Source organism: Cheilinus undulatus, linkage group 21, assembly GCF_018320785.1.
Source record: "Cheilinus undulatus linkage group 21, ASM1832078v1, whole genome shotgun sequence".
Lineage (NCBI taxonomy): Eukaryota > Metazoa > Chordata > Actinopteri > Labriformes > Labridae > Cheilinus > Cheilinus undulatus.
In genome coordinates, this window is record NC_054885.1 from 6,805,449 (window position 1) to 6,832,707 (window position 27,259).

Below are 27,259 nucleotides of genomic sequence, written 5' to 3' on the forward strand. Positions count from 1 at the left end.
CTAATTGTAGGATACTGTGAAGCCTTGGTTCCCCACCCGCCTTTCCTTGAAGGCTCATCTTCTTGTATCAGAGGTTCTCCACTGGTCGAGCCCTTAAATCCTCAATGAGAAATCGTGACCCAAATTTCTAATTTTTAAATTAATCAGATTTTCCAAAAAAAAGGAAAGTTTGGATTTCAAAATGGGCAAAACATGACAAATCAAATAGGCAGGACAGAGCAAGAATGTTTGAAAAGAGTTTCATTGACTTTTTGCTGCAATTTGGTTTTCTGGGAGCACACTGAAATGGGCTTTGTGACCCACTTTTGGTCCCGACCCAGCAGTTGAGAACTACTTTTCTATCACAGACAAGCTGAACCCCCCGAGACCCACCAAAAATAGTGATATATATATATCTCAATTATTTGGATAACCATCACAATACCCTACGAAAATAGGTCCATGCATGTTTTATTTTATTCAATAAGCATTTCTTATGATTTCCGTTAATATATGCTAATCCTGTTTTTATTATAGTCTTTTGGTTATGATTGAAAATTTAAATAAATTAGGGTTGTGGTTGGTGGATGAGGAGGTGGTGGTGGGTCCTGACTCAAGACCAGTTGAGGACCAGTGCTCTAAAGTTAGCAACCATAATTCCTTTGAGTTATGGAAAGGGGACAAATATTTAGTCGTGCATACGTTTTAGATATGTAGGGCATTAAGGATTCACTGTGGGGCCTGATGAGCCACAACACAGGACTGGAGAGGGAGGCCAGAGTCAACCTTGATACATTTGAACACTTGGATGTCACTCAGCAGCCAAGGTCAAGCTCGACGGCATCTCTTTTGTTCAGGCCTTTTCACCCCTGGTAATACAGCCGGCGGGCCCTTGGGACATCCACAGCACAACCAGAGTCTCATGGCAACCCTCCTTGTGTGTATCTTGTTACTTTTCAACACATTACTTTCTAATGCCCCTGGTAATATGCAAGGACATCCAGACGACAACCTGGGTTATGTCAATCCTCCTTCATGGTGACCTTCGGCTATTAAATGCCAATTTTCAGCCTTAATTTTTGGCCCAAACATGCCTAAAAGCTCTGCACAGTTCTGTAGGTTCCCTGAGGTTCCTTTAACAAACATGTATTCTCTCAATTCAAATGTAAAAATAATGCTTAATTTAATCAGCTAATACTGGTAGTTTTTGTTTATTTAGCTAACATTTCCGGTCTTTTATACAAATTAATATGATGAAACACATAAAGGATTTTATCAGTGGCACTTCCAGACATGTATATCTCAAATTTCTAGCAAAGAACCTTTAATATTCTATTAGAGCAATCAAAGATAATAATAGAGGTTTTTCCATTTATCATGTTTTCTTCATGTTTGATTCCTGCGGGCCACAATGAGTGAAGGGGAGGGCCGCATGTGGCCATCAGACCACCAGTTGCCCATCACTGGTCCAAATGCACACTGTTCTAAGCGAGAGCAAAGCTGTCTGCTCTGAGGTTGTCAAAGTTAGATTGGCATAGGTTAACTTTGCAATTAATTAATTGCATTTAACTGCAAATGTTGAATGTTTAGGAAGATTGCATCACTGGTGGATTTAATAATAATAGCAACAAATCATCGGAAAGGACATGTTTCTGAATTTCATCAAACTTTCCATTTGTTTTTGAACCAGGAGAAGTTGTCCACTCACTAGTCAATCTGATGGTGTTGATTTGTAGGATATGGATTATTAATAAAATTATAAAAATCAAGAGCACAGAGAATTTTTACAAGTGAAGATACAAAGCTACTTTAGCTGGCTATGTGATAGGAGCAAAGTGCGATTAATCAGCAAACATTTTAATCACATTTTACCCTTTTGATTAAATAATTGGAATTAATCAAAAATTTGGACAGCACTAGTTTACACAAACATATTTTGGTATGAAAAACATGCAGACCTGCTTTCTAAGGGGTTTGTCAATGAAAATTTATGACTTATTTTGACTTTTGACTGCAATCTATCAATTTTTAATTCTGGTGGGTTTTGGGTGGGCTCATCTTGTCTTCGATACAAAGAGGGAAAAAATCCTTTAAATGTTTTAAAGGAATTTAGTCAGTGTTCAGATGTTTGCCTGCAATTTTAGATGATTAAACACAAAAAAAATCACGAGAATATTTGTGCTCAGGACTTCTATCTCATTCATATCATGAATGACACTTCTCTCTGCTCTTTCATGAAGTTGTCATCATTTTTGAAAACACAATACTCTTAGATACTGCTCATTTTAAACAATACAATCTCTGTTTTCTTTATGATTGATAGTATCAAAAGGTATTGAACAGAAAACCAGCCTCTACTTTATAAGTCAGGTAAGAAGGGAAAGATTGAATCCATCAAGAACTGGAGGCAAACTCCTGCATGCTGCCTAAATTGCAAGAAAACATTGGCTTTGTACCAAAATGTTTCCAATGTTTTTGTGCAATTTAAATAGCATGCATGAGTTTGCATGCAAATCTAGCAACCGCACAAGAAATTACACTATACAGGGTGCCTTTATGACCTTTATTTGGTTGCTGTGGTATCAATATAGTTTGATTTTTACTAGCATCATAGAATTTATCGTGACAAAAACATTTCTTGACTAAAGCTCATTGAAGGAAAAGCAAGACTGAAAAGAAGGAGTAATGATTTAAAGATACTGTAAACATGAAAAAGAAACAAAATTCCTCTGATAAAACAGAAATCATGAAAAAAAACATGAAAATATGAATATAAACCAATAAACCGTCCTTCAGGTAAAACCAAACTTCCGTCCTTAAAGCAGCAATAAGAACTTAAATCTGCCCTTTGCAAACATCCCATATAAATCGCTCTAATAAATTTCAGTTTAAGAGAAAAAATGAAACTATTCCACCTTAATCAGTTCAAGCTTCACCAAACCTGGAGCTGTCTGGATTTCATGAGGTGAGGTGAGATTTATATTTGGCAAACACGTTTGAAGCATGTGGGTTTGAGACACGTTTAGTCTAGAACGGACACAATACAGTGGGGGTTTGACGCAAATTTATTCCACTAAATTAATTATATTCCAAAGTACATTTAAATAACTTCAAGGTATCAAAAATCATTTCCCTTATCAGCTCCTTTTTCTGGAGACGGCTTGTACCTCTTCTATCATAAATTCTCTAATTATAAATCACTGCAGACGACAGCGATTCAGACCTTGGTCAGAAACGGACTGACCTCCTCGTTATCTTTTTGTCATTTTGAGGCTTCTCATCTTGTTTTTAAAAGAGCACCTGGCTTTAAAATGTGATGACAGCTTTCTTTTTTTCCTTCACTGTCACCTGAGTCGACAAGTCAAGCCACCTCTTGTGGACTGTGCGTTTTGCTCCGTCTTCGTCATCTCCTCTTGGCGAGCGCTGAGGTGAGGTGAGGTGCGGCGCTATAGCTCGGTGCGAGAGCGGGAGATCCGAGGCCCTTTCCTGATTTCTTTCCTCTTCTCTTCTTTCCTCCTCCTCTTCTCCTCCTCCCTCAGGATTTTCTGGAAAGCTTCGGCAGTGTGAAGCACCTGGAGAAGCAGAGAAAGGACGAGAGGAGAAGGATTTTAAACTTTCAGTCAAAGTAAACTTAATTTTTTATGATACTAAAATGTTGTCAAGGTGTTGGAGAATTTCAGACAGTGAGTAGGCATTTCTCCTTGCCATTTACCGAAAGAGAAAGAACTCTTCTGTATCCAATATTGGGAAATTTCTTGTTTTTTATCACCAAAAATAGCAGGCACACTCCTCCCCATTGTCTAAATTGTGAGAGTACTTTGAAGATCTTTCGTGTCCTGTAGTTTTGATCTTTTCAAGGTTTTGGTTTCTCTTTGATATTGTTGATCGTGAACATAAAAGAGATAAAAAATCTGACAACCCTATGAGAGCGTCAGGTAATATCAAAACTGTGAGAGAGAAAGAACTTTTCAGTATCCAATATTGGGAAATATCTTGATTTTAATCACCAAAAATATGCAGCCAGACTCCTGCACACTGACTAAACTGTTAAAACACTGGTGGTGTTTTTCTTCAGTGTAGACATTGGCAGGAGTTTTCCTGCACTTTTTAATGGATTCCTCTCCTACACACCTGTCTATTTGGTTATTTCTTGTTTTTTAATCATGAAGAGCTACGGGTAAACTCCTCCTCACTGTCTAAATTGTGCAAATATGCAGACCATGTTTGGGTACTGAAACATTGCAAACATATTCTGTAATCTGCAGCTATGTAGGGTATGTTTGATACAGTTGATTACTGAAAAAGTACAAAAAAACAGTTTTATTCCAATACGTCAGGGGTGTCAAACTCAAGGCCCGGGGGCCAAATCCGGCCCATGGAACAGTTAAATCCGGCCTGCATGATTATCTCATATTTCAGTTATAACTGGCCCATCAGTCTGAGGTCTGCAGATTTCCTCAAGTAAAAAAATGTAAACCTATCCTTGATGATTTAAGATATCCTTGTTAAGTCACAAAATCTGAAAACGTTAGGAGTAAAAATATTTAGGTAAGAAGTCAGGAATGTGGGAAAAGAAATTAATTTGTGTTTTAATATCACATTTTCAATTTTGCATCTCACAATTAGGACTTAAACTTAGGATTTTGACTTTTTATTTCATACTTTCAGCATTTAAACTCATAATTTTGACTTCTCATGTCACAGTTTGAGCTTTAAGATCGTAACTCTAATTTTTAAGTCATATTTTGACCTCTTTAACCACTTATTTTGTATTTTATCTCATATTTTCAACTCCAGACTTTGACTTCATAATCCCATAGTTTAACCTTTTACACTCACAATTTAAAAATTTGGAATCATATTTTGACTTTTGATTTCATCATTACAAACTTTATTTCATATTTTGACCTTTTAAACTCATGATTTTGACATTCTATCAAATATATTTGTCTTTAAAAATATTATTTTTCAATTTCAATTTCATCTTTTGACCTTTTTGAACTAATAAATTTACTTTCCTCAGAGTGTGATGTCTTCAAACTCATCTTTTTAACTTTTTAAATGTCAAAATCATGTATCATTAGTGCTATTTTTTTCATATCTTATAACTAGTGAAATGAGGTTGACAGTTTATGGTTAAAAAGGTGACCCTGTTAGGCCCTCGGGTCAGACCTGGATCCAGATTCTGGCCCCTGCTGTGTTCGATTTTTACACCCCTGCAATATGTCATATCAAGATTTTGAGAACCTTTTGAGACTGAGCTTTTATCCAGAGAGACAGAAGTCCTTAGCTCCCAATATCGGGAAATTTCTTACTTTTAGGGATCATAAATTGCAGACAGACTCCTGCACATTGACTTAGCTGTGAAAAACACAGGTGATGTTTGATATTTTTCTGAACGGTAGATACTGGCAGGAGTTTCTCTGCACTTTTTTAATGGATTCATTCCTCTCCTACACATCTGTCTTATGCTATAGAAGTAGATTTTTAAAGCTTCAGCAGGTACAATCCTCTTTATTATTAAATAAACAGAAACTGTTTTGTTTAAGGACACATCAAAAATTTTGTTTAAAACTTAATTTTGACAACCTTATGAAATAACCAGGTGTGAACCAGAGAGAAAGAATTCCTTAGCTTCCAGTACTGGGTAATTAAGCATCAAAAACTCCTCCTCACTGTCTAAATTGTCCAAAAACATTGATAATATTTCTTTTTTCATTTTTTACAGTGTCCACAGATGTGCCTTCAGTTTTGATTTGATTCTTTTCTCTTCTCTCAACTGTCGTATCAATAAAAACTCCTCACTGTCTAAATTCTGCAAAAATGCTGATGGTTTTCTTGCACTGAAGCATTGCTAATGTATTTTGTAGTTGTGATCTGCAGCTTTGCATTTTTTGTTATTTTTGATACTGTTCAGAATTAAAATAGCATACTATATTATTCAAATCCCAGAATCATAATTTTAAGAACCTTCTGAGTGAGTGATGTTTTATCCAGAGAGAATGAAGCCCTTGAATCCCAATATTGGGTTATTTCTTGTTTTAAATTAACAAAAATTGCATGCAAATTCCCCCACACTGGCTAGACTGTAAAAACACTGGTGAAGTCTTCTGAAGCGTAGATACTGACAGGAGTTTCTCTGCACGTTTTTAATGGATTCATTTATCTCCTACACATCTGTCTTATGCAATAGAAGTAGGTTTTCAAAGCTTCCAAAGGTACAATCCTCGCTTTTATTACATAAACAGAGACTGTTTAGTTTCATGACACATGAAAATGTTTGTATGTATTTCAACTTTGATGACCTTGGGAGAGAGTCACGTTTTATTTAGCCTGTGAGAGAGAAAGGACTCAGCCTGAATTGTGCAAATAAGCTGACAGTGTTCTGGAAGCACTGCCAACATGTTCTGTGGCTGTGAAGAAGTTTTAAAAATGTTGACAACCTTTTGAGAGAGTCTATTTTATCCTGTTTACACAATACTGGGTCATTTCTTGTTTTTAATTACCAAAATTTTCATGCTAATTCCTGCACACAGGTCTAAACTGTAAAACACCGGTGATGTTTGATGTTTTATTCTGAAATGTAGGCACAGAAAGATTTCCTCTCCTACACACCTGTCATGAAATGAATATCAGGTTTTTGAAGCTTAAGTACAAAATGATACCAACAACCTTTGAGGGAGAATCAAAGCATGAAACTTTGATAACCTTGTGACCGAATCAGATTTTATCCAAACTATGGGAAATACTACTCAATATTGTTTAATATCTTGTTTTCAATAGTCAGAAATGCAGTCAGACTCCTGCACACTGACTAAACTGTGAAAAACATCTGTGATGTTTAAAGTTTTTCTGAAATGTAGACACTAGCAGGGGATTTTCTGCACTTTTTAACAGATTCCTTCCTCTCCTACACCTGTTTCCTGAAATAGATGGAGGTTTTTAAAGCTTCAGTAGACACAATTCTAGCTATCATTACATAAACAAAGGTGGTTTTGTTTGACAACAAGTTATAAAAAAGTTTGACGACCTTGTGAAAGAGTTACTATTTATCCAAACTTTGAGAAATAAAGAACTCTCTGGTGCCAATGTTTGGTGATTTCCTGTGTTTTTAATTACCAAGAATTGCAGGTAAACTTGTGCAGACTGATTTAGTTTCACCAAACATTAGCAGAGTTTTGTGTAATTAAGGAAGTGTTTAGGGCAGTGATACTCAACACATGGCTCTTTAGCCACATGTAGCTCTTTGGTGACAACTAGGGATGAGTATCGAAAAAACGGTACCAATGTGACACAGGTGCCAACACATCCGATACCTAACGGACCAAATTACAACAGATATCAACACTTAATTTCGATGCCCTGCAACCCCGAAGTGACCCTCTGCAACCCAATACATTATAGAATTTGTGTGATTTATATGTTAAGTTACACTCGTTTCCTTTTCTTATTCCACGTTCTACTGGCACCTCATAAAGATATCTCTGCAAATCATTTATGACATCCAGGCAGCTTTTATTCTCCTGCTGCCCTCTAACACACATTTTTCTCTCGAAAGAGTCGTTTCAGGCAGCGTTTAGGCACGGCACTGTATAAAAAGTACTGATTTAGCACCACGGCGGAAAAAAACCCAAACGCTACCCCAACCCTAGTGACGACCTGAAGCTCTTTTAAGTCTAACTTGGAAAAATAATGGTCCAGAAAACCTTAAAAAAAGAGAAATTTGAAGATTTGTGTAGGTTGAGGTCTCAACTAGCAGCTGTGTGGAGGAACAGATTTTTTAATTCAACCTTTTTGCAACTGACTTTTTTGCCAATCATTTCTCGATTTTTGTTAACTCTGTCAGACTCACTAAAATTTAATACACTGAAATTTAACTTCTATTTGATTAACTGAAGATGAATGCCAATTTTTTATTCTCTAATCCTGGTATTTAGTGATGATACTTAGTAATAAAATACTTTTTCACTCATCTGAGGTATCTTATCTCTGAATTTCATGATTTTCTTACTTTACCTTTAATATTAAACCATATTAAATTAATATTTTTTTAAAATAAATTATTTATTACATTTATTTATAGATTAGCTGGTATTTTAACTAATAAGTGAAATAAAATGAACAGAGAAGAAAACATATTTGTAAAATGAACAAAACCATCATCTGACGGAGCTGACAATGGGATTGAAAAGTAGCTTTTTAGCACAGATTTATTAATTCAATGATTAACTAAATATAGCTAAAGAAAGATGATGAAAACAAAAGGTTAAACTAAGCTCTCTGCATGCTGTGATTAGTCTAGATATTTTTGGATTATTGGTTTTACAACCCCAGGTGTGGATGTGGCTCTAGCAAACAATTTGGCTCCTTTGTTGAGCAGGGATGAGTATCGCTGGTTTAGGGTTTTACCTTAAATGTATGGATTTAATACTCTACTAAGCACTTGATGTGGTATTTTCAAAGCTTTGGTACCTCTCCGTACAATCGATCTTTACATTTTTACGAGGTTGTATAGTTTTCAAACAAAAAATATAAAAGCATGGCGTCCAAACTTTGACAAACAAATCAAAACGCTGGCACTATTTCATGTTTTTATGTAAAATTCAGACCTGATTCATTCTTTTCCTCATGAATTAGATGCTGTTAATTTTTTAAGCATTGCCAGTTTTAAATACTATCAATCATTAAACAGAGATTAACTTTTGAAAACACACTGTTTCGGAGAATCCACATTTTTGACAACCTCATGAAAGAGTCAGGTTTTTATCAGAACTATTGGAGTGATAATGTTATTTTTAGGATGCTTTCTGAAAACAGCCTGAGGCGAGAACAATTTGCCAATGTTCCTATTTTTGCTGGTTGCGAAGGTGATGTTGGAGGGTTTGCAGATCTTTGGAAAAAGCTGCTAAATGTGGCGCCGCTACGATCTTTATGCATGATGGAGAAGCTGTTAGTGTGTGGAAAAAACAGGCACGTTACTCACATCGTCTCTCTCTGTGCGGTAGGGATTTGTGAAGTCTGGGGTTTTCTCTGTTATCCCCAGCTCCTGTGACATCTGAGAGATGGAGAGAACAGAGGAGGAGAAAGAGGAAAGGATTACTTATCAAAATGAAGATAAACAATGAGAATCAGGATGCAATTTTGCAATCAACATTTCTCGAGAGCTGTATTTTATCTTTTGATGCCAGAAACAGAAAGGATGAGAAGAGTGAGATTTGAGGGATGAGTGTGGACTGGAGGAACACTTTCAGGGGTGCAAACTGCTGTTGCTTTGAGTCTCAGAATTAATCCACTATATAATCCTCTTGGCACATTGCTAAGGTCACAGTAAAACCCTGCAGCAGTGTAGTTCATTAACCCTCACATTAAAATGAGAAATACCATTTTATGTTCTTTGCTCCTTTAGCTTTTCAAAAGGGCGACAATGCACCGTGGACAAATTTAATGACAAATGAGACTTTTTGCAGTGATGACAGGGCAGTTATTAGTCAGCAAAGCGGATGTAGTGCACACTGTGATTAAAGCACTAAAATCTCTGTATCAGCTGTAAAACCTGAACAACCTGAACAATGACGGCTCTCTTTAGTCTTTGCAGCATTAACACCAAGGGGCTAGGACTTCTGTAAACTGCTGCAATATCTATTGTGAGCCAACATTAAATTCTGCCTTTCAGAGTCATGTGAATCCAGTGAAGAGTTCTGATTTTGTCAGGAGAAAGTTGCATAAAGAATTTGAACTAAATTAGGCATCAGTGTTGAAGTGCATTAATTTAAAACACAAAAGTTTCAACTTGTGTGCACCAGAGACTTGGGTGCATCACTTTCTGAGGAGGCATGGCATGTCAAATCCAATTCCTCCTTCAATCTGATGCTCTTAAACTCATCTTATTGAACAGGGGTGCAGCAATTCTCAACAGAAAATTGAACTTTTCCAGCTTCGACTCTGCACCCCTGCTCTCTGCTGTTGTGTTTTTGCAGCAGCACGCTGCACAATGATGCATGCATTGAAGTGCACGACTGCAGCCTTGTCTCTCATGCGCTACTCTTTAGGTGAAACCACACTCAAAACACTTCAAATTACTAGATCAATGAAAACGTATAATCACAGTGTTAAATAAATTAACTGTCATTAAATCCCTGTGCACATTCTCAGTGAAATAAAAGCAGCAATAAGTGCGCATACTCATCATAGCAATCCTCTGAAAAAAGCTTTTTATGTCCTCTTTGTGTCTGCATGCATCATGCCAGTTAATGACAGCAATCAGCAACTTAATGCTGCAGCATTATCCCACAGCCTGGCGTTGACTTAATTATACAAACACTTTTAAACACTGCTTCTAAAAGTGAAGATAAAGTACTTAAATACATGCTCATTTATCGTCTGACACAACTAGGACTAAAACTGTCAAGTTGGTTTTGTCAGTTGGTTGGTCTGTGAGCTGCTGTATGACCAATATTTTGTGGGTTGGACAATCACAGCGGGGTAAAGTGCAGCAGGAATTAAAGAGGAGCATGCAGCGCTGGTAGATAAAGAAATCAGTTTTGCAGAGCAGAGTATATGTTGTTGTCTGGTCGTTTCACAGCAGCTACAGTCTAAATATCTTGGAAACAAATTGACAAGTTGACATGAATGTGCTGGAAGGTGCAGGATTTTGCAAGGTGTCTCTGCTCTGACCTCTGTCACATTCCAGCCCACTGCCTGTTTAATTCACTGGTTGGCATGTATATTTTGACACAAGCTTTATCATCTCATTAATATGCATTCAGTAAAACTGATGTCTGTTACAGACGTATAGAGCAGTGTTTTTCAACTTTTTTCTTGCCCAAGGCACACCTGAGATCAAGCCAAAATTTCAAGGCATACCTTGAACCAGTCCAGCACTACTGTATAACTGAGATCAGCTAATCTCACACAAGCCCTCATCAGCTAACAGCCAGCTGATTTGCTTTTTAAGCACGCTATTGGATAATCGCACTCATGCTGCCATATTTAAACTGCTCTAACCTGGCTTTGCTTTGCTCACTCTAAGCCACTTTATACAACCCTCCTCCACCCCAGCTCCTCCTTCTTAGAACAGTCATGTATGAAAAACAGCAAGAAGTGCAAATTTACAACTGCTAATAGAGAAAAACTATTTATGACTAGTATAGAGAGCAAAGGAGAAACAGTGATGTCTCCTGGTACCAAAACATTTTTCTTTACACCCCTTCCTGCAAACAAATTGGTTCCTCTTAAATGCTGTCATGCAATTAGACTAAACCATCCAACCATTTGGGTCCCAAGGGGCCTGAGTGTAAGTTTTCCTTGGGGATAAACCTTGCTAGGTTTATTTTTGAGTTAACCTAATGAAGTCATCAGTTAGTGTACATAAGTGGATAATGTCAATAGTCTTACTAGTGTGAGAACGTGTTGGTGGGCTCCTCCTGTGAAAACTCCTGTCTGGTTACAGAAGTTGAGGCCCCAGCGCAGCAGACCGCCCCAGTCTGCATTCCGGTCGTAGTAATGGTGGACGATACGGGGGAAACGCAATGCTACATCGCCAAAAAACGCCGTGTTCTCCACCACATGGGAATAAGCTGCAGAAACGTAAAGAAACAAAAAAGGAAAGTCTTTCAGAAAATATAAAACAGAAGAGAATATGCGATACACTTCAGCTGAAAACATGACAAATAGAACAAAGGAGTGAACTTAACGAAAGAAAAAGTTGATTTTCAGGAGGGAATATTGTAAGAGGTGCATGAAAACGAGGATGACACGTCAGATATGCACACAGTCTTTAAAGACCCGGCTGGTATTATTGGCACCAACTGGCACCAAAATAGAGAGAGGATGAGAGAAAGAAAGACTGACAGAGACGCAGCTTTTGAGATAGAGAACAGAACAAGACAAGCTCGTCAGTCAGAGGAGCTACAGAAAGAAGAAGTTTTATATAAGCCAGAGTTGTCTTGGTACCAGAGATTTTACTTCGATTTAGTACAGAAGTAAAAGAGTGATAATGTTGATGCATGGTTCACTATCTCAGAGACAAAGATAGAAGGACAATAGAACTGAAGATATAGTGTTTTTGATGCTATCGATCATAACCATGATTGTATTAAAGCACATGGCATCAAAAAGTAGTGAGATAAAGAGGTTAAAAGGAAAATCAGACCTTCTTTGATTTTATCGTCCATGGGGAAAGGATCATCAGGCTGCATGTTGGCTGCAATCAGGACTTGCCTTGAATCCTCCAACACCTTTGGAATGAGAAAAAGAGCCCAATATAAAGGTTCATTTAACCCACGCTGTGCTTTGAATTGAGGCTGCTATGGTTAGGCAGTCAGGAACTGGAGCATGCACTTATATCATAAAACTTTCCCTGTTTTCTCAGAATCAGAAAAAATGGACGAGGCAGATTCTGTTTTCATCCTCCTCAACTTTTGAACAAACTGACAAAAAAAAAACCCAGAGGCTGTCTTTATCTCTGGTCACGTCTGAAACATTTAACAGAATAGGTCGAGAATCATTGGACTTACTTCCTAACATTCAGTGCTGAACCAGACTCTCAAACATCAATATTTTTAACTTAGTTTCTGGGAATCTTAATAAATTTCTGAGCAGCCCTCTGAGTGAGGGCAATACACCTTCTACTGGTACTTTTCTTCCACTCTTCCTGCCCTCCTTTCTTGGTTCAACATTAGCTCTGCTAGCTCACAGTGTCAGTAAAGTTGCCAGTATTGTATTATGTGCAGACAAGGCTGTCCATAGGGGGGTGTTAATGGGGAGAGGTTTTAGGGGTCCAGCCAAATGGGGGCCCATGGAGGTCAGCAACATCATGGTCCAAAGTTAAGCTGTGAGAGCCATATTTCATATTTAATCTGAAAAATAACCCCTCTCATCAATGCAACAAATATTTTTTATTCATTTGTGTAGGAAATAGCCTTAAAAATGTAAATCTCCTCTGCTAAAAACAGACTTAAATGGGTTAATAAGATCTAAAAATGGGGAAAAAGGTGGTGAAATTGGGTTTTAAAAGTATCAGACATGGGTTAGAAGTGGCAACGATAGATAAAAGTGGCAAAAAAATAACAAAAATGGGTTAAAGTGGCAAAAATGGGAATGAATAGGGGTAAAAGGGGAATAAAAAGCTGCTGAAATGGCTTTAAATTGTCAAAAAGGGTTAACTGAGACATAAAAATAGTCAGAAATTGGCAAAAATAAGTTAAACTAGCAAAAATGGGCATATCAAATTGTGAAAAGAGGTTAAATGGGCATAAAAAGTTGTTAAAAGTGGCAATAATCTGCCAAAAGAGGCAACATTAGACCTAAAGTGGCAATAATTGGTTTGGAAGTGGCAAAAATAGGCAGAAAAAAAGTGGTGGAAAGGGTTTTGAATTGACAAAAATGGGTTTTAAGTGGCAAAAATGTGTTAAAATGGGAAACATTGGTGGGAAAAAGTGAGGATAACAGGTTAAAATTTGGCTAAACTGGTGTAGTGGCAAAAGTGTAATTTAAAAAATATTATGATTTTTTTTGGGGGGGGGGCACCTGGAGACCCCCTCAGTGTCTCAGGACCCTGACGTTGAGAACCCCTGCTCTAAACAGCAGAACCAGTGGAAAAGAAACTTAGTCTCAAATGTTTCCAGAGCAGTATTTTGTATTCCCCTCTCTTATTTTGGCTTAATTTCACATTTCTTTTAATGCTCTTAATACTCAGTTTTTCCACTCTATTAAGCCCTCTGACTTGCTCTAAGTATGAACGGAGCATTATAAATAAGCTTGCCTCGCCTTGGCTGAGATCTGAGGGATGCAGTGAAACAGCCAAACAACTTTAAAGTTCACAGAAAGCTCCTCAGGTTTTGGAGAAAGCAGTTTAGATAATAAAAATAACTGGGGAGGAAGTGGACAAATACAGACGAGATAAGCACAAACAGATGAGAGTTAATTCAGTCTCTGTATGGAGAGTATGGAGGAGAAACAGGCAGGGGACTGTTAAGGACTATCTCGCAAACACACATGCTGTGGAAATGCTGACAATGTATTTTAGCTGAAGGTTGACTGTGCTGGTCGTCCTTGAGAGGCACGCAGATGCATAGATAACTATCCTTGGGGAAGCTGAAGCTGTACACGCGGCTCAGAGAGGAGTGCGAGTCTGAATTCTCCTCTGAGTGAATGTGGAGAAACACGCTGATGAATGTGATCAGTGGATTTAAAGCTTTTGATTCTCAGCAGAGCTGCAAACCTGCAGGGAGTGAGGAAAGGTTGAGCGCTAAGAAAGAACTGTCAGGTTTTTTTTTTTTTTTTTTAGTTGTGTCCTTGTCTGCTGCCCACGGACTTTGAGAGCTATGACGTGAAAGGTTGACACAGAGAGAGAGACAGTACCTTAAAGAGCCCTTTGAGCATGATGTCGATGATTTTGTACTGCTGGTTGATGTCGTTCAGCTCCACCAGATTCTTCAGTGCATTCAGCTGATCTTTCCTCTTCGTCTCAAACAGACGTTTGTCTGATACATGAGGTCAGGAGGGAACATGCTCGCCACATGGACATAATGTGCACACATGTTAAAACATTCAACCATCTGTTTCAGTAACAGCATGCACATGTGCTCCTGAGCACGCATTAATTCACTCGATGACATGCATACATGCAGGGCTGTAACAATGCAAGCATTTAAACTTGTTTCTACTGATTCTAGTAAAATCAAACGACACCTGTTGGGTTATAATGGCAAAAAATAAAAGTCCTCGACACAAAGTATTGGTTCATTCCTCTTAATCAACACAAGTGCAGGTAAACTCCTACACACAGTCTATATTAGACCAATAAGCCCCATTTCATTCCTGTGATATTTATGCAGCTTAGACAGTGCCATTTCAGTTGCTATGTCTATTTGCAGGAGGCATTTTCACAGATGCAGCTTTATGAGAAGCCAAACAACTTGATAAGAGCAGTCCAACATCACTTCACACTCCAGAAAACAAGCCTCACAACTGAATGGTGGTAGATTGGAAAACAACAGCACCAATGTGATTGAACGGTGTTGCATTGCTGAAACTAGAGAGGAGTAAAGAGGTCAAATGTGGGATCTGTGTTTTGTTCCTACACACTTTGAAACATCAATTGCTCTGCAACTTCCAGATATTCTTAGATTCATCTCATACAAAGTAAAATATATAAACAGAAATGTTGATCTTCTGGAAATAATGCTCATTTATGAACCCAGTAGTTACTTGGTGCTCCTTCTGCACAAACTACTGCACCAGTGCAACAGAGCCGATCAGTCCGTGGCACTATTGGCGTGTTATGAAGCCCAGGTTGCTCTGATAGCAGCCTTCAGCTCATCTGCATTGTTGAGTCTGATGTCTCACCTTCCTCTTGACATTTCCCAAGAGATTCTCTACAGGGTTCAGGTCAGACCAGTTGGTCAACCCATCAAGCACAGTAATATGTTAGAAAACCAGATTCTGGTAGTTTTTGCTTTATTGTGGGCAGGTGCTGGAAAAGGAAATCAGTATCTTCATAAAGCTCCTCAGCAGATGAAGCATGAAGGGCTCTTAAACCTCCTGGTAGATGCTGACTAACCTGACACGCCAGATGGATTTGTTTCACACATCCATCTGGAAAACCTTCAAAAAGGGCAGAGCCTTTGAAAAAAAAAAAACTCGGAGGGTGATTGGATGAACATTCTGTCTGTCACATCTTTATGAGCCAATCAGAGCAAGAAAACACATGACGTCGTATCCCCAAACCGAGGTGCACCGCTACTGATGAATAAACTTCATAGATAGCTGCATGATGCGAAGCATGGCAACTGTAGACATGTCAGTACACAACTTTTGTCGTTTTTGAAAAGAAAGCAACTCACTGCTGTTCTTTGATTGAAATGTTGTCAAGTTCTGATAAAACTGGTGCTTTAGCTTGCTTACGTCACAACTCAGAAAGGAGCTTTGCAAGTTGGATTCGCCAGTGAGAAACACAGAAATGGGCGCATCAATCTGTTTTTAAGGTTAGAATGGCAATAGATTAAAAAACAACAGAAATAATGATGATTTTCATCTCATTTATGAATTTCAGTGTCATGACTTCGACTTTTTATGTCATAATTAAGACTGTTTTACACCGCTTTTCCTGTCCAAGGAGGAGCTACAAGTTGGCTTTCACTGCGTTAGAGGCAGGGATACACCCTGGACTGGTCGCCTCTCAATCGCAGGGCTGACATGTAGAGACAATCAAGCAGGTAGCTTCACATTCTCACCCACAGCAATTTGGAGTCACCAATTAACCTAACAAGCATGTCTTGGGACTGTGGGGGAAAGCTGGAGAGAACCCATGGATGTACAAGGAGAACATGCTAGCTCCACACAGAGAGGCACTGACCAGGTGCCCCCTGTTATTACTATGTTGGAAAGGTAAGATGTAATGTCCTATCAAGTATGCATGCACCCAACATTGGGTATCATCTTGTCTCTAACTAAAAAGTGCATAAAGCTCCTGCTCGATTTCTAAATCATGTATTATAGACAGAATTATCTCTGCTGCACTCTTTTTCTGTCAAAAAGAGACGAAAATGTTACTTTTAAATCTTTATATAAAACTGTCTGTTTCTCTGACAGACTTCCCCAGTAGCTGAGTGTGAAGGGTCAGGATTAAGGGTCAGCACCTCCAAGTCCAAGGCCATGGTAGCGTGGGATTGGTTCAGCATTGGCAGCACTGCAGACGTTGTAGCAGACCATTGTGGTGAAGAGGGAACTAAAAGGCAACGCTCTCAATGTATTGGTCCCAACCCCCCCCCCCATGGTCATGAGCTCTGGGTAATGACTGAAAGAATAAGATCATGGGTTCAAATGGTTGTAAGAAGATTCCTCAGGAGGGTGTCTGGGCTCAGCCTTTGAGATAGGGTGAGGAACTCAGACATCCAGAGGGAGATCGAGATAGAGCCTATGCTCCTTCGTTTCAAAAGGAGCTAGTTGAGGTTGATCAGGCATCTGATCAGGATGCCTCCTGATCGCCTCCCTGTGGAGGTTTTTCTGGCGCGTCCAAGTAGGAGGATACCCTGGGGTAGATCCAGGATCCGCTGGAGGGATTACATATCTCATCTGGCCTGGGAACGCCTCAGAATCCCCCAGGAAGAGCTAGAAAATGTCGCTGAGTCTGAGCTGAGTTGCTAAGCCTGCTACCACTGAGACCCGGCCCCGGATTAAGTGGAAGAAGATGGATGGATGTTTCTCTTCTGTATCAATCAGAATGTCAAGAGGACAGAATCAACAAAAGTGTATTTCCATGGAGCAAAGTAAATAATTCTCCCTGGGTAAGTGGAGCTTTGCTCACTTTTTGAAGTGGGTTGATGTAGCTGAAGTGGTAGAAGTGGAAACTGAGTCCCATTTTCTTTTGCTCTCTAGATATGAGAATCTACGAGAGTTTTTACTTCATAAAATCGCTCGTCAAAATCCTGACACACTGCAGCACCCTGATGTGAGAAAACTTGATTGGTTGTTAAAATGTGATGTGTTTATGCTTTCTAATTTTGACTTAAATCCTGGAAAAGAAGACAAGAAAGCAACAAAATGCATTAATCCTGCATTTTACAGCACTAACTCAGACACCTCCCCGTCCAGCGTTTAAAGAAGGATACAGATCTCCAGGTTGGAGTCATGTCTTGGTCTGTGCGTCTCCGAGTCTGCAGAGCTGAGGGCAGCAGCAGCGAGGGCCAGCACCACCGCACAGACGCTCTGCATGGTCAGCAGGGGTCGGCAGAGAGGCACACACCTGAGAAGACAAGAGATGACATTCACTTCAGCTTGTCAAGCATCAAAATGTCAGCAGATGAGATGTGCTATTTCAGTCCATTTAAGGCTACAGATGAGGAAACAGCATGAAGTTTCTTGCTGTGACTCTCACGCTGAAAATTTCTCCTTTTGATTTTGAAGATTTCACTTTCATCTAAAAACAATGAGCTATCAGTGGAGTGCTTTTCTTATTCAAAGAACTTTTATTCCTTCCTCCAGACGGCTCATTCTCTCTCTCTTTCTGCTGTGATATGAATGGATTCAAAAATAGAACAGCATGCCGTGCGTAAACGGTCAATATGTAACCGTAAAGGAGTGCCAGCATTTAAAGAGGAGCCCCTTATGTTCCTTTTATATGACACATCTGATGTCTGCCAGTTGCATTATCACCACGGGAACACTTACAGCCTCTGATTCAGACTCCTCTTCTGTCCACCTGCTCTCTCTATCAAAACTTATCGTCATCCTCATCATATTCATCCGGTTGCAACTTTGCTCAGAGGCTTTTCATACATTAGAGAGGGAGCGATGTAAGAGAGAAGATAAATACAAGAGCTAAAAATAAAACCTATTCAAATGAAAATTTGATGAAAGCCAAATTTTTAAGTAAGCATTAGCAGAAAACACAAGTAACAGGAGAGGGAGAGGACAATGCTGCAAGACATAATTCAGATAATTCATGCAGAATTAAGCTCCATCAATGATCGCAGCAGAGGAATGCAGAGGGATCACTTAGGGCTGCAGGGCACAAGACAAGATATGAGAAACAGGAAGAGGATGAGAGGGAGGTTATGCTTTTGGAAAGGGAAGGATAGAAGCTTTCCTAGTGAATATTTCATCCACCTTTGTTTAGACGTAGTTAAAACTAGAGGATGCAAACAGAGGAGGGCAAAAAAGAAGAGGAGGAGCACGAGTCCGAGCAGCGGGGAGTTTATTTTGCAGCTGACAGAAGTAATCTCTACCAGCGTCTGCCAAATTTGGAGTCTGAAGGACTGAAAGTGGGCAAATGTATCAGAGTGTGAAAGTTAATTTCAACTGAATGAGACTCCTTAAGCATCTCATGCAAATCAGAAGGGAGAGCATGCGCTGGGAGATGTGCTGCACCATCCTTTTCAAAGGGTTGATAACACGTTACAGCAAAGATTGATTCACACAAGGGCTGTCAAACCATTAAAGAATTTAGAAAAACTAATTTTTAGGGTCCGTGTTGACACTCTGAAGCAATGCTTGTCAGTGTTTTGATTCACAGATGTATTTTATGATTTAATTTCTTATCATTTTTTGATTTTAGAGGCAGGAAGTATGAGGAGAGAGTGGGGGAAGACATACACCAAACAGTGCATGGGTTTGATACTGAACCAGTGCATTAAAGACTGTATATGGATTGGTTTTCAACCAAAGATCAAGCCAAAATTTCAGGGCACATCAAATCCATATATATGCAAAATTGCCAATTTAAAACATGTTACAGGAAAATGAATGTGTAGTGTTTGTTCAGGCAGGCCACGGAGTTCAACACTGCTATATAATTGAGCCCAGCTGATCTCACGCAAGCCTGTATCAGCTGACAGCCAGCCGATTTGCATTTAAGCATGCTATTGGCTAATCGCATTCATGCTGCCGTATTTAAACTGCTCTAACATGGTTATGCCTCAATGATCCCTCTGCAAGCAACTGTTTACAACCCTCCTCCACCCCAGCTCCTCCTTTTTAGAACAGCCACATATGAATAACAGCAATAAGAGTACATTTACAACTGTTAGTATTTATGACGGCAAATCACGTGTGTTTCTTGACAAAGTGGTCCTGACTGAGCTTCACTTATTGTGAGTTACAGTAATTATGCTGGCTATACAAATTCCTACGGCACACCAAGACTTGGCTACACCATTTGAGAACCACTGTGATAGATTTACAAGTTTATAAAGTGCTGAACTGCAGTACCAGTGCTGTCTGAAACCATGACTCACAGGTAGGAAATAGTGCTTATTCTGTCAAATACAGCCATTAACACCAGAAATGCATGGATTGTGAAAATCAGGGCCGGTACTAATACAGATGTTTGAAACAGCAAAACAAATAAATCTGCTAACATCTGTTCACATCCCATTATTTGCTGATGTCTGTAAACAGGGCTGATATAAGCCGATACAGATGTTGAACAAGTGCATCCCTAATTAACACTGTTATACATTAATAAATAAGCAGGAGGGCATGTACAAAATGACTCACTGATGTTCAGTGATCTTCGGTTATCATGACAGCAGTTTTAGTTTTCAGGAGTTGACGTCAAGTTGCTTTCTCCAAGAATCACAGCTGATAACGATACAGACAGAAAATAAGACTTAGTGGGCGTTGGTTTAGTTCAGTTCAGGCTACACCTCCCAGGACTGGTTTGCCTGATCCTGGTGCATGTTTGGTGCACGTCGTCCCCCACTTGCTCTCTCCCCACATGTCCAGTGTCTCTTGAGCTGTCCAATCAAATAAACGCAAAAGCCCAAAGAATTACTGTGGGGAAAAAAAATTCCTCTCATATTTGACCACAAAATATACCAGTTTATCCAACAGGCCAGTCTTTCTGAATTAAAAGAAACTGTTCTGTTTCAGCACTTAGATGAACTAGAAGCCAAAATTATGCTAGTAGGGCTTTTCCATTACATGGCGCGGCTCAGCCTGACTTGGCACGGCAGCCCAGTGCGGCAGGGGATCTGATTTGAGTTGTCTTAAAGCAATAATCAAACTGTGGGCTGACAGCGCTGCATGCTGCTCTTTTCACATTCTCTCTCTCTCTGTCTGCGATCAATAAACAAACAATAATTCAGGCTTATCATCAAAAGGAGAGAATTTTCCTGCAAATAAGTCAAAGAACAGTCTTCTGATCATTGATCTGTGGGTCTCTAGAGAGCAGAAAATGAACACGATTAGGCAGTGAGAACGGCATGCTTTACAAGCGCCAGTTAATAAATTAAAGACAGACTTTGGCATGGGCTGAATGTTTCAAACATCTCCAGCATTTTATTTTTAAAAAGTCTAGAATTTATTTGTCTATCACAAGGGGAAAGGGTCAAACTTTTGTTATTAGTAGGTGCAGAAAAAGTTGTAATCCTGTGCCTGGTCCTTCGTGATCTCACTCGTCAGTGTGAGAAATCATGCGCAACTTTCGGACCGTAGTATAAGCACAAAAATCTTGAGTTTTGGTCCTGTGTCATGCATGTTCAAGTCGTACAGTGAGCACTGATATTAGCCCACCACTGTAAGAGAGTTATAGACAGCTGGAGCAGAGGCAGGGATAAAACATATCGCCCTTTTGCCTGTAGGGGGAAAAATTATCATGGAGGGGGGTTGTCAGGAGCTGAAGGGGTAAATCCCCTCCAACAAATCCCACCCAGCGAACTGCTTTGAGTGCGACTCGGTCAAACTGGTGATGGAAAAGCAAATCAGCGCAGCCAAAAGCTGTAATGGAAAAGCCCCATAGGTTTTCACAACAGACAAAAATCTGTTCCTGACATCTGGTCATGCCAGATTATCTACAGATGTGCCAATGTTTGTCAACAAGGCCGATAAAAGCCGACACAGATGTTCAACCCACACACCAGTGCCTCTCTTTTCAACACTAATACATTAAGTAATATGCAGGGGTGCATGTATAAAATGACTCACTGCCATCAGTGACAGTTTCAGCAAGTAAACCAGCCAAAGTAAATAATCAAGCTGAGACACTTTCAATGAAAGGTTCCTTTTTGTCGTTAAAGATACAATATGTAGATAAAAAAATGAACATTCCTATGTCACATGTTTGGACTGCTTGGAAGTGATAAGGAAATGCATATTTAGGTGCATTTCTCCCACATTACAAGAAATTGATGAATGAAAACAGAATGTTTGTTTCTGCTTTATGATGTGCTATTTTTGTTAAACTTCATGAAACATGAGTGCTGGTCTGCACGTCATATTGTGTTACTGTTTAGGTTGAGAGCCCTCCAGTGGCCGAATTATATACAGTGTCTTTCTGCTGATATTTACATCCGATATTTTGGCCGTGAATATCAGTATTGACTGTAAGATTTGGCCATACATACTCATAAATTTTAGGCTGTAAGTTTAGATCTTGTTCTTTATTCATTCTTTAAACCTTTAAGTCTGTTTTAAGAAAAAAAGGTTAGTTCCTTTTTTAATCCTCAAACCTTAAATTGTGTTCAAAGGACTGAAGTTTAGGTCTGAAAAACATATTTAAATATTGGTATCTCTGTTGGTATCGGCTAAAATGAATCTGTAAATACTGGCATATTGGATATCGCCAAAAATCTAATATCATGCATCCCTACTGACAACCTTGTTTTCAGAGCGCTTCACCAGTGTTCCTTGTTGCTATTTTATAATGAATGAATCCCACTTTCTTCAGTATAAACTACAATGTTTCAAAATATCTCTATGTGCTTCACATTCCCGTAATTCAATGAAATATCACACAGAGGACCTGCAGGAATCCTGTCCTGACATAGGCAGCAGCTGCAGACTTGATTTGATTTGATTGTTCAGTGAGGGAGAAGTGATATTGATGAGCACAGCGCTGTTACTAAAGTTGAATAGTTTTCGTCTGAGAGCGCTTTAAGAGTGGTGACAAAAACAGCTGATGCTAAAGGCGCCTTTTCTGCCCAGGGTGCCGAGCGCTCGGAACGATGGACCACACTGGTTTAGAAAAAAAAAAAGCACTGGCAGTGCTAAAAATGTGTAAATAATCTAATTGTAGGGGTGGGTAAAAATATCGATTAATCGAGGCATTGTAATTACCCCCCCCCACAATTCAATATTGATTCAGCAAATCCTCTGAATCGATTCACCTCCTGGCCAGTGGGGGTCAATGTGCGTGTGATTCACGTTGTATGGACGGAGGCCGCACTTAACCAAACAACAACCAACCATAACCATGTTATGTGAGGTTTACCACAATTTCCAAGAGGAAAAAAATATCTAAGTTCACATGCACTTTACTTTTTCAGTGTTTATACAGAACTGTCATGTTTTTTACTTTTGAACTCCATATGCACAAATAAGTTATTATTTTGCAAATTTTTATTTTCAGATGTTTTATTGCTCAAAAATGTGAGGTGACCTACCACATATGTTCACATGGGCATGAAAATAATTATTTAAAAACTGTCAGCAGGTTATTTGTGTATTTCTACTTCTTACTGAATCGACATTTAAACATTTAAATCAAGATCGAATCGAATCGCAACCTAAAGAATCGAAATCGAATTGGATCGTGAGGTTCTCAACAATACCCAGCCCTATCTAATTGCATTCTCCCACCATATTGCGATTGCAATTTTATATGCAATTATCTTCAAAGTCCTCATCTTATGTAGCTTTCAACAAACAAGGGATAAAAATGTTGTTAAAACAAACACAATATTTGGGATATTTAATTAAAGCTGTCAATAAGGAGAGTGGAACTTTTTGCAATTTATTCTGGAAAAAATTACCACGTAAATGTTTGCATGATGTGTAGAGCCTCATATAAACACGCTCTCTACCTTAAAGCATACAATGAACTGGTATTTTGAAATTAATTCCAGGTTAAAAGAAATATTGCACCATTTGTGACTGGTAACTTGCAGTGGGACATATTCAGTTTTATCTAAATTTTGATTAATTGCCCAGCCCTAGTATGGACACAGGCCATTAAGATAAAAGCAATTTATAGGGAAGCACATCATTGAATTTTTGTTGATATTTGATAGTTCAGACCTGAAACTGCAGTCCTGAAACAAAAGACATGAGGATGAACAAAGGGAAAGACTTCCACTGATGTAGGTCTGTTGGTACCGCCTCAAACACCTCAGACATATTAAGAGCTGCAGGAATTTTCCTATCTGCTGATACCAATATCATACTCATATATACAGTGCATCTTTTGGGGTTACTGAAATAAGGAACTTCTGGTAAATCAAAAGTTGCAGCCTCAGCTTTACCACAAAGAAAATTACTTGCTATCAATTCAATTCAATTTAATTCAAAACACTTTATTTGTCCCTGAAGGGCAATTAAAAGGCACTGAGAGCAGCAGCATGGACAGGCACTCAACATTTAAAACAGAACATGTGCAGATACCAAGAAATAAATAAAAGGAATGGGAGGTAGTGCCAAAAGACACTCAGCTCTAAAGTGCTATGTGCAGTCAGTGCAAGAGGACAACTGTCTATAATGGGAGAAAGCATCAATATGATGCTGTAGTACAGATGGGTTAGAGTTTAGGAGCTAGACTGCTGTGAGGATGAAGGTAGCTCTCCTTCTTTGAGTCTTGCAGCCTGGACAATGCAGTCTGCGGCCTGATGGTAGCCACTCAAACACAGAGTGGAGAATGTGTGAGGGATCGTGGAGTATCCTGACAGTATGAGCAGGAAGATTATGCATTAGTTTTATTTATCTTAATCTCATCACAATTAAATGCGTTAATGCTGATAGCTCCATTTCACACTAAACCTCCCTCTTGATTCACAGCAGCTTTGCCTTTAAAGCAGCAGGGCGGCTGTCCACAGAGTCCAACTTTAAAGTAAATGTGAAGATATTACTCCGGACCTGACAATAAAGGAGGACAGGAGCTGAAAATGAAAGCTGACAGGCTCCTCTGTCTTTCAGCTTTATGAGCTGCTCGCTGTGGTCACAGATTTTAAAAGCAAAACTATGACAGAACTTTTTTCTTACAGAGTCAGCAGAAAACAAGTGTTCCTGTAGACGGCTGAGTGAAGACAATATTCGATTAAGGTCAATTTGTGCATTCTGAGAACATCTTTTGGGAAGCTTCCCAGCTTTCTGAGAAACGCTGCACTAAATATCCTTAAGTGCTGCATGAAAGCCACAATATTTCTCGATAACAGCCAGGAAAAAGGGGCTTTGTCTCTCCTGTGGCAGCCTCCTGTCAGGTTATTTGATGCTCCTGTGTGCTTCCGAGCAGCCATGTCGCTCTGACAGATACTTATGTGTGAGCAGGTTAGCACCACCGGGACGGTTTAAAGCAGTCGATACACACATTCAGAAGCTGCTAATGTTCCTTTGCAACAGGGCAGAGTGCTGAGACTCTAAGACGCTGCGTTGGAGGGACATTAAGAGACAATCAATCATGTGTAATGTAGAAGAAAGAAGTCTAAGCGCATCCATTACCTTTAGGAAGACAGCGCTAATTAGGGCTGCCACTATTCTAGCATTTTAAACTTCAATATAATACTAATGAAAATCAAACAATACCAATACTTACTCTGACACAATGGCAATTACACTAAAAGTCTTAAATACCCAGTTTAGGCTAGAATCGATAGATATTAACTTTTAAGGTTGCAACAATAACAATTTTTCATCGTTTTGTATGTTTCTGGTGAATCCTGACTGATAACAGTTACAAAAAATGGAGTTCTGGGGACACAATAAAGGGCAATTTCTGCAGTTTTTAAAGCTTTGATACCCCTTGTTACTCTCCATCACTTAAACAGCAGGCTGTATCATTTCCAAACGTGCTTTTAAGAATTATAAGAGTATCAAAAGATATGAACCAATAGGGCAGCCACAATACCAGAACTACTGTAGAACACCTGTTTTATACCTTAGTAACAAAAACAGAAGTCCTACACAACCAGTGCTAGGTAATTTCTTGTTTTAATTGGCAAAAATTGCAATCCAAACTCTTTGGCGCCATCTTAAATGTACAAATATGTTTGCAGTGTTTTCATACTGTAATGTTGCAACCATGTTTGTGAAATTAAGACAGTAACCTCTCATTTTGTTTATAAAAAATAAGACCAAAGATCGGCAGATTCTGTAAAGCATTGGTACTTTGTCATTCTATTGACGATTAAGATAACAGAGATGGAATGAAAAAATATCTCAAGTTATCATTGTCAGATAAATCTGAGGTCAACTGCATCATATTTAGGGTATCATTTTGTATTATATCCTATTTTCATTTCTATTAATAATAACATAATTGATAAGAGGGCTGCATGGCGGCGCAGAGGTAAGTGCGTTAGGGCCTTTCTGTGCATGTGCATGCGTGTGTGAGTATGCATGTTTTCCCTGTGCATGTGTTCTCTTCGGGTACTCCAGTTTCCTCCCACCACCTAAGACATGCTCGTTAGGTTAATTGGTGACTCTAAATTGGCTGTAGGTGTAAGTGTGAACTTGCTTGGTTGTCTGTGTGGATAGGCTCCTGCCCCCGCAACCCCCAATGGAATAAGCGGTATAGAAAGTGGATGGATGGATAATTAATGAGAGCAACCCATTCAGGTGCTTTGCCCAAATGATGCCAGCCCCTCCCCTTTCTAGGAGAAAACATTCCATAAAAATAAACAGCAGTTAATAAGAAAGATTTAAAAGCTCAAAATATAAAAACCGTACGGTTAAACGGTTATAGAAATAAATATATAATCTCGGACATTTATGAAAAAATGCTTGCATGGTAACGATATGAAATAAACAAAACTACAGATGTACGATTGTTCAGATGCTACTAGTAAAACTGAACAACCAGTCCCATCTTGTGACTTAAGATGCCAAAAACCAATATCACGGACCCTATGTGTTGAATCTTGACACTAAAATGTGGTTATTAAGTAAGTGAATATGTGAAAAAGCTGTTAACAGGCAGACTGACTACAGCTCCTGTTGTCACTGAGTGATCGCTAGTTTGAAGTCAGTAAAAACACAGCACCGGTCCAAGATTTGCCCATTTACTCCTCTCTAGTTTTAGCCAAAACACTGAGAGCTCTTTCCTCATTTGAGAATCAAAAATAAGCCTTAAATTACGGCTTTTTAATTGTTTAAGGCCTTGGTTCCCAACCTGGCGTCTGGGACCCCCTTACTGGGGCTTCAGAGACCTCAGGGGGGTTGCAAGGCTCTGTCTGCCCTGAGGTTGCTAAAACTCGATTTGCACATATTAACAGAAATCATGGTATAACGGTTATAAATAATTAATTAAATAGTTTTGGGGTAAAATAAATTGTGTTTAGGGCTACTTTGTTTGGATTTACACAAAAAAGAACAAAAATGTATTTTAATGGTCACCCCAGAGTATCACCTTTATTTTGTTGTTGGCCCTGGGTGGCTTAAGTTATCTTAGATACAAATAGGGAGGATTCAAAGGAAAAAAGGTTGGGAACCACTGGTTTAAGGTACAAAACACAACAAAATGTCTTTTAATCGCTCTGCTACTGCTGTTTCCTCATCTACCGCCATTCAATCAGAGGGCTTGTTTTCCCCCAAAAGGGGTTGTGGCCAAATTGGAAAGCAGGAAGTGATGGAGACTGCGTCTTTTCAAACCACAAATTAACTATCAAAAATGTCAACCTTAGTTTAGATGCTATTGACGATGCAATATGTTGAATTTTTTTGCCCTAAAATGTCTATATTTATTAAAAAATGACAACTCCCATGTCACACATACATTACTTAATTGAGTGCCTTGATTATTGAGAATATTTCCAACTGTTTTCAAAGCCAGAAAAATCCATTATTTTAATGA

At 39.0% G+C, this 27,259-nt stretch overlaps 1 protein-coding gene across 1 annotated transcript in view; it reads right to left on the bottom strand.

Annotated features, from left to right (window-relative positions):
- Positions 1-2,528: 2,528 nt before the first annotated feature.
- LOC121503776 (coiled-coil domain-containing protein 134-like) overlaps positions 2,529-27,259 on the bottom strand; it is a 30,033-nt gene continuing 5,302 nt past the window's right edge. Inside the window, exons 2-7 of the mRNA XM_041778327.1 lie at positions 17,592-17,725; positions 14,341-14,462; positions 12,131-12,215; positions 11,374-11,555; positions 8,963-9,034; positions 2,529-3,551 (exon numbers count right to left, since the gene is read on the bottom strand). Coding sequence (XP_041634261.1) covers positions 3,426-3,551; positions 8,963-9,034; positions 11,374-11,555; positions 12,131-12,215; positions 14,341-14,462; positions 17,592-17,694 — 690 coding nt within the window. The 5' untranslated portion in view covers positions 17,695-17,725 and the 3' untranslated portion in view covers positions 2,529-3,425. The remainder of the gene's footprint in view (positions 3,552-8,962; positions 9,035-11,373; positions 11,556-12,130; positions 12,216-14,340; positions 14,463-17,591; positions 17,726-27,259) is intronic.